This window comes from Nanorana parkeri, unplaced genomic scaffold (genome assembly GCF_000935625.1).
Source record: "Nanorana parkeri isolate BGI_ZX_2015 unplaced genomic scaffold, ASM93562v1 scaffold92, whole genome shotgun sequence".
NCBI classification, from domain to species: domain Eukaryota; kingdom Metazoa; phylum Chordata; class Amphibia; order Anura; family Dicroglossidae; genus Nanorana; species Nanorana parkeri.
Genome location: NW_017306360.1, coordinates 1963553 through 1971960, shown reverse-complemented (window position 1 = coordinate 1971960; position 8408 = coordinate 1963553). Strand labels below are relative to the sequence as shown.

Sequence of the window (8408 nt, the reverse complement as noted above, 5' to 3'; positions counted from 1 at the left end):
GCTGCAGCAGCAGAGCGACCAAGAGGGGAGAGATTAAATGCTTATGGCGGCAGTGTGGGGCAATTGCCACCCTGCCTCCGGGCCCAGTCCGCCCCTGGGTCAGACTAATCCAGCACGTTATTAATCTTAGTGCCCCACTCAATATGACCGCAAGCGACGGGCAAACTGAGTGGGGCAACTCAGGTTAATAACGTCCAAAATATGTGGACTGGAAGGGGGGCCTCTTTAAGACTGCTCTGACTTTAAGACTGCGGTGGCGAGGAGAAAAGAACAAGAAGCTGGACTGCCATTGTCTGTGCCCGCTTCGATTGGGCTCCTTGGCGGCCACAGCAGTTTCCTCCGCCCACCTCAGCTGCCATTGGTGGGAGAGGAAGACTACCGAACTGCAGTTGGCTGGCTTCTGCTGCGCAGGAGAGCACCTGGAGCCGGCTGGACGTGTAGGAAACCTTGCTGCTCCCCCCACCATCACCAGAAGAAGAAGAGGTCAAATCAACTGTAAGTCCCTGTACTTTCTTTGTGACCTCTGCACTGTGTTACATACTGACCTCTGTACTGTGTACTGACCTCTGTACTGTGTACTGACCTCTGTACTGCGGGTCACATTGCTGACCTCTGCACTGCGGGTCACATTGCTGACCTCTGCACTGCGGGTCACATTGCTGACCTCTGCACTGCGTGTCACATTGCTGACCTCTTCACTGCAGGTCACATTGCTGACCTCTGCACTGCGGGTTACATTGCTGACCCCTTCACTGCGGGTCACATTGCTGACCTCTGCACTGCGGGTCACATTGCTGACCTCTGCACTGCGGGTCACTTTGCTGACCTCTGCACTGCGTGTGACATTGATGACCGGTGTACTGTGCGTCACACAGCTGGCCTCTGTATTCTGCATTGCACCACTGACTTCTGTGCTGTGCGTTGTTACTGATCTTTGTACTCTGCGTCACACCGCTGACCTGGCGGAGATAAGGCCGGAGCAGGGTAGGGGTAAGGTGGGGCAAGTGGTGGCGAGTAACTTATAAGGTCTGGCTAGTAGCTTAGGACTTGAAATTTTGAGTCCTGCCCTATACTATACCCCATTCTATACCCCATACTACACCTTATAATATAGTGATGGACTACAATCTCATGTTTTAGTTTACTAATTTGTATTGAGACTGTAGTCCATCCCGGGAGCGAGCTTGGAGCGGTGACTACTTTACAACACACATGGGGACCATGGGGAACAAAAGTAGCCCCCCTCCAGAAGGAAGGACAGTGTCAGCACCAATTCAGAGATGATTGGAGGATCTACAGCCGAGTGATACACAAATAAGATACATTGTTGTTCATAGTTCAGGTCCTTGAATGTATTTTTAAGATTTAACTTAGTGTCACATTAAAGATACCAATCGGTCTGTTTGAATGTCTGAGAAAACTTACCGTATTTATCAAGAAACAGAAAGAATAACGTGTCCACTATGGTTATTAGGACGCCGCCCCATAATGGAATCCTGCATAGAAACACATAATATGGCAATAAAAATATGACCAGATGACAAACTTCATCATTTGGATCCTTCATTTTAGAGCAACACTCCACCTGTAAACCTATTTACTTTAAAGGGTCCTTCATGGAAAAGGGTTGAGAAAGGATGATCGGGCCATTTGCAGAGTTTTTCTCAAATGATGCATCACAGTCCCTTGTACAAAAAAAATAAAAAAACGTAACATATCTTACTTCCCGGATGACAAGAGGCTGAATGCAATGGCGGTACCAATGACTTCTTGCATGTCTGAACCGATAATGGCGATTTCCACTAAAACCCATAATATCCAGCGAGGGGCCTGAGGAGGAAAAGAGAAATAAGACACAAGATTAACTCACAATTGCAGAAGGAAATGTGGTGGCTCAGTGGTTAGCACCAAATGTCTGTTTAATTGGTATGTTCTCCTTAGGTTCAATGGGGATCCTCCAGGTACTTCTGCTTCCTACCACAACCCAAATTCCATTGGCATCCAACCAAACAGGTCGTCGTGTTTGGCAGCGTGTATATAAATTCAGAAGAGACTTTAAAGTGTTAAAGGAGAACTATGGGGTTAAGGCTTTTCCCCATAGTTCTCCTTAGGGAGGACACAAACTAGCGTCCTCCCGTCACCCTAAGCTCAGTATATAGGGAGCTACAGCTCGCGGTATACTGAGACGCTGCAGCCGGAGCGGATCGCGACATCGATGTCGAGATCTGCCCAGCTGCGTGAGTGACAGCTGGCTGTGGCTATCTAGAGGCAGAGCCAGCTGTACCCGCCCCCTCCCCCGTCCGTTCCGCCAGTCAGCGCTGGCGGATCGGAGCGGGGAGGGGGGAATCAAGCCCCGCCCCTGTCACGGCAAAGAGCCGTGACAGGATCGAGAGGTGAGCGAATGCCGGTATGTGTTCGCTCACCTCCCGATCTACTGAGCCGACCTGTGACAGTCTCATTGTCACAGTCGGCTAGAACTATGAGGTGAGTGAAAAGCACCCCCCCCCTCATAGTTCTCCTTTAAATCTTTTCAGAGCCCGGTGTAAAAACACTGCTCATTCTGGTACAAGATACCTGCAGTGTTTGTGTAGTCAAAACATTTTTTTTCTTAGAGTAGGAAAGGGTTAAAACTAGGGATGCACCGATACCGGTATTTCGGTATCGAGTACCGATATTTTTTTTTTCAGAATTCACCGAATACTAGACATGTGCAGCGTCTAAAAATTACTTTCGTTTCATTTAGTTTCAGATTTCGTTTATTTTGTTTTTGGAATTCGGGTCCTATATGTGTTTCGTTTCGGGAATCGTATTCGGATCTGATTCGGGATTCGGATTCAAATTAAACTTAGGCTGGGTTCACACCTTAGCGTATTGGAAACTCGCGTTTGCAGCGCGTTTCTTACCGCGAGGTTTTACAGCGATTTGCGGTAAAAAAACACGCGTCAAACGCGAGTTTCCAAGGGGGTATCCGGCTAATAACAGCGGGATACGGGCGTTAATATGCCCCAAAGAACCTCATGTACTTCTTTGGGCGTATGGCGTTTTACCACGCGATCGAGCGGGCGGTAAAGGGCGCAGGTGAGAACCATGCCCATAGGCAAACATGGGTTTTCACCTGTTGCGCGTTTTACTGAGCGTAGGAACGCGCGGTAAAACGCTCATGGTGGGGTAGCAGAATTGGCACATTTGTCATTTCTGGTTGCTGTGCTCTCGTCTTTACTATTAAAGGGACATTAAAATCCTTTTCTTAATTTGTTTTTATCTGTTTAAATGTTAACAGCGCACGCACAGGATTTGGACGAAATTCGTTCCAAATCCAAAATTTCGGATTCGGATGCTTTCGGATAATTTCGGATATATAGTTACATAGTATTTGAGGTTGAATAAAGACATAAGTCCATCAAATCCAACCTATTGTGTGTGTGCATTTATGTTTGAGCAGGTGTGTGAGTGTGTATTAGATATGTTGGATATGTTATATTTGGGAAATTCGGATGCTCCGAATCTACGAATTTCTGAAATTTCGTCCGAATTTCGATTCGGAGCTAAACGAATCGCACATGTCTACCGAATACCGAGTACTGGATGTCTCATTAAGGAAGCCGGGCGACGTGTAATGACTTGCCACCTGGCTTCCTGATTAGCAGGGTAGCTGCCCCATGCTTCTCGTCACTAGGTGACCAGAAAGCACGGAGCCAGCTTCCTGATTGGCCAGGAAGCCGGCTCCATGCTCCCTCGTCATGAGGTAACGGGGGCGCATGAAGCCGGCTTGCCGTCCAATTAGAATGCTGGGTGCCGCGCCATTGCACGACGCCCTGCTTCCTGATTGGCCAGTTTCCTGACCAGTGTGTAATGACGCTCTGCCCAGCTTCCTGATTGGCCGGGAAGCCGGCTCCATGCTCTCGTTACAAGTGATGAGGGAGCATGGAGCCAGCTTCCCAGCCAATCAGGAAACCAGGCAGCGTGTAATGACGCTCTGCCCGGCTTGCTAATATCGGAAGTATCGGGCTTGGCATCGGGAGCATTTGGGCGAGTATGAGTACTCGCCCAAATACTCGGCATCGATACCAATACTAGTATCGGTGTCGGTGCATCCCCAGTTAAAACCCCTAAGGTCTCGTTCACACCTAGGCGTATTGCATATGCGCGTCTGTCGCGCGTTTTTTTACCGCGATTCGCGGTAAAAAAGTCACGCGACAAACGCGAGTTTCCGAAGGCTGCTTGGCTGTATCCCAATGGAAACACGCAACAAAACGGCCCAAAGTAGTACCTGTACCTTTTCAGGCGTGGACCGTTTTGTAGCGCGTTAGGGACGGGCGGAAATACGCCAAGGTGGGAACGAGACCATTGAACACAATGGGATTTATATTTTTGAGCGTTTTGTAGAGCGTTCGTCGAGCGTACAACGCGCTACAAAACGTTCAGGTGTGAACGAGGGCTAACAGTTACTAGTTTATTGTGTATCCCTGGGAAGATTCACCCTTGCTTTCTCTCCTGGAGACACTACAGGAAATGAGAGCAAATCTCCTGTCTTAGGTGTCACTGGAACATTTGTCGCCATTAGAAGATTTCCTCTTAACTTTTCTTTTTGATGGCAACTCTAAGGTGTCTGTTTATAAACAATTCACAGAACCATTCACCCTGCAAATCTGCAAACGTTCAATCTGTGCAAATAGAGGCAAAAACAAATGTTCTTAGAATGTAACATTCAGAAAAAAGATGGAGCTGAGGAGCACAAGAAATAAGTGTTTACTTCCTGTGCTCCTCAGCTCCATCTAGTGGCCATAAAGTGATGTTTTCTGAATGTTACATTCCACCTGAAAAGAAAAAAATATTGTGGACATTCGTTTTTGCCTCTATTTGCACAGAATGAATGTTCGATGAGATTCACAGGGTGAATGGCTCTGGCAATTGTTTATAAAAAGTGCCCTAAAAGTTTGGATTTTTCCTTACTTTCTGTCTCCAGGGACAGAGACAGCAAAAATAAATATATAAAATATTTAAAAAAAATGACAGAAGGTCTAACCCTTACCTCAGCCATTTAACTTGCATTACAAATAATGGAGAGAAGGGTGTTAGATATGACCAGATAGGTGGTGTGCAGTATACAGAAAACATCTTTAGTATATAAATTCTAGACATGCCAGCTGCAGAAAAATTTGGTTTGGATTTTTTTTTATTTTGGAATTCGGATCCGAAATTCAATTCGGTTCGGATCCGAATTTTCGGCATTTTCGGATGAGTTTACAAATATTCTTTGCGAATACCACAGAAAACCATCTACAGATACTAATACTAAAGCTCAATCTCCTAGACCCGAATGGGCATTTGGGATCCGAATTTCCAAATTTCATTCTGGAGCTCCCGAATGCCATTCGGGTCTGGGAGCCATATATATATAATACCAAAGCTGAAGCTCCCAGACCCGAAGGGCATTCGGCTCCCAAATGCAATTCGGAAATTCAGATCCCGAATGCGATTCGGGTCTGGGAGCCTCAGCTTTAGTATTATATGTATAGACTGTATATGGCTCCCATGTTGTCGTAAAGAAAATTCGTGTTCAGACCCATCCGGAGGCATTAAACCGAAAAACACATCTGATTGGCAGGAAAAGTCACATGTCCGATTCAGTTTCATTTTTGAATGAAATTTGGACGTGATAGGAAATCCAGAAATGGAAATTCGGACGGATGCATTGGGATTTGGAAATTTGGATGCCTCTGAATGTCCGAATTTTGGAAAATTCATCCGAATTTTAAAGGAGAACTATGGGGTCAGTGTTTTTCCCCATAGTTCTCCTTAGGGTAACGGGAGGACACAAACTAGCGTCCTTCCATCACCCTAAGCTCAGTATACCGCGAGCTACAGCTCCCTATATACTGAGACGCCGCAGCTGGAGCGGATCCCGACATCGATGTCGAGATCCGCCCAGCTGCGTGAGTGACAGCTGGCTCTGCCTATCTAGAGGCAGAGCCAGCTGTACCCGCCCCCTCCCCAGTCCGTTCCGCCAGTCAGCGCTGGAGGATCGGAGCGGGGAGGGGGGAATCCAGCCCCTCCCCTGTCACGGCAGAGAGCCGTGACAGGATCGAGAAGTGAGCGAGCAACGGCATGTGTTCGCTCACCTCCCGATCTACTGAGCCGACCTGTGACAGTCTCATTGTCACAGGTCGGCTAGAACTATGAGGTGAGTGAGAAGCACTCACCTCATAGTTCTCCTTTCATTCTGAACGAAACTAATCGCACGTGTCTAGTAAGTTCTATGTGACAATAAAAAAACAAGTCACCCTTGGAATGCACTTTAGATGTCACCATTTGCAGTGTTGTGTCCATCTGCCCAGTAAGGGTTTTGCAGTGATGACCTGTGCTTCTGGTGTATAATGACCTCCATGACCTATGAGGGTGGCTGCATCCTCTTGCACTTCCAATGGCCTTCAAAACAGGACATATGTATCCGCCGCTAAGCTGGGAGGATGTAAAGTGTGTCTAAAGCCGAACTCGTGAGTGGGCAACTCCGACCCCTCAGCTGTTTGAGGAACTACAAGTCCCAAGAGGCATAGCAAGATTCTGACAACCACAGGCATGATTCCCAGAGGCAGAGGGAATTTGTAGTTGAAGCACAGCTGGAAGGCTGGAGTTGCCCACCCCTGACCTAACTGAACAACATGTAGTTTTCCTAAGTTGTGTTTTTGTTTTATATAATACCATTTTTACCTTTTGTGTTCTCATTTCAGTGCTGCTGATCTCCTTCAGATTCAGCCAGCCAGTCACTTCCAGTCTGCATGCGCTCACTCCTGCGTCGGCTGCTCATCATTGCTCTGGAGCAGCATCATGATAGTGACGACAGTGGACCAATGCCTGTGCAATGTGTGTAATGTCCACTAGGGGCGCATGTGACAATGCAAGATCACTATTTGGAGACGGGGACGGAGTGTTGCTAGGGATGCACCGAAACCGGGTTTCCGATATCGAGTATGAGTACCCATATTTATATTTCGGTACTCGCCGTACCGAGTACCGATACTGGTACTTCCGCTAGCAAGGAGACGGCTTCCCGGCCAATCAGGAAGCTGGGTGGCGTGCCCGGCTTCTTGATTGCACGGGAAGCGGGCTCCATGCTGTTTGGCCAGCTTCCCAGCCAATCAGCATCGAGACGGCTGTTTGGCTGACTCGATGCTGATTGGCCGGGAAGCCAGCTTTCCGGTCAATCAGCATAGAGCCGGCCAAACAGGAAGTCGGGCAGCGGGTAATGACTCGCTGCCCGGCTTCCTGTTTGGCCAGGAAGCCGGCTCCATGTTCCCTCGCGGCACCATTGGTCAGAGGAAAACTCCCTCTGACCGGAAGTTCTGGTATCGGGGACATCTTTGAGTTTTGTCTCTCACATTTGTCATATTCCGCTTCATCTATCTGCCATGATCTTACCTTTGGGTAATAAGCCCGGCAGATTTCTCCCAGATCTCTGCCGGTCACCACACCTAGCCGCACCGCCAGCCTCTGGCACAGCAGTCCGAGGAAAGTAGCACCAAGCAGAACCCACACGAGCTGCCAAAACAAAAACAAGTGATGTACAATGTCAATGTTAGTAGATTTAAAGTGCAGCTGAAGCCAAAACTTATTTTAGTTTTGGTGTGGAGTGGAGGAGGATTAGAACCCCTGTCAGGTTTTTATCGCTGTCTGTGTCCCCGTTAGGGAGATTCACACTCTCTCTGTGTCCTGGTGACCATTGTCACTGAAAGTGAAAGAAAATCCCAAATTTTGGGTTGTCACCAGAACAGGAATAGATGGAAAATCTTCCAATGGGGAAATTCCCCGGGATTTCTCTCTCTTTGTAGGAATATCCTCTCACTTCCTGTTGTGGCTATTGGACAGGAAGAGAAGGGAAATCTCCCCAATGGGACACAGATGGTGAATGAAATCTGACAGGAGTTATAATGATAGGTGTGCACAGGGGATGTGCCATTGCCTGTCACACTGGAAGAGTTAACTGCTCGCTTTGGTCTAGGGGCCGGAATACAGAAGATATGCTTATATGAACCTCCGTCCTGTAGGGGTCAGCACTCACCTCTTTCTCCCCCTACGCTCAGACTGTGTGGTATGTCCCATTGTCCTCAGGTCTAATGCAAGTGAATGGAGCTGCATTAGACATGATGACATCATCAGAGCTCAGACTGCCGGAGCCCAGAGGGAAAGTATGGCCAGCTTTAGATTAGGGAAAGGTTCAAAACAGGGGTAGGGAACCTCGGCACTCCAGTTGTTGTGGAACTACAAGTCCCATGAGGAACTGCAAGGCCCTGACAGCCACAGGCAGGACTCCCAGAAGCATAGGCATGATGGGATTAATAGTCTCACCCAGGGCTGGATTTACTCTCTCTGCTGCCACAAGTCCAGGTTCCTCATTGCGCCCCCCCCCC

General features: G+C 48.1%; 1 protein-coding gene across 1 annotated transcript in view; it reads right to left on the bottom strand.

The window, feature by feature from the left end:
* Positions 1–8408, bottom strand: part of SLC11A1 (solute carrier family 11 member 1) — a 47811-nt gene that overhangs the window by 29087 nt on the left and 10316 nt on the right. The window contains exons 4-6 of the mRNA XM_018552557.1: positions 7420–7539; positions 1724–1830; positions 1426–1496 (exon numbers count right to left, since the gene is read on the bottom strand). Coding sequence (XP_018408059.1) covers positions 1426–1496; positions 1724–1830; positions 7420–7539 — 298 coding nt within the window. The remainder of the gene's footprint in view (positions 1–1425; positions 1497–1723; positions 1831–7419; positions 7540–8408) is intronic.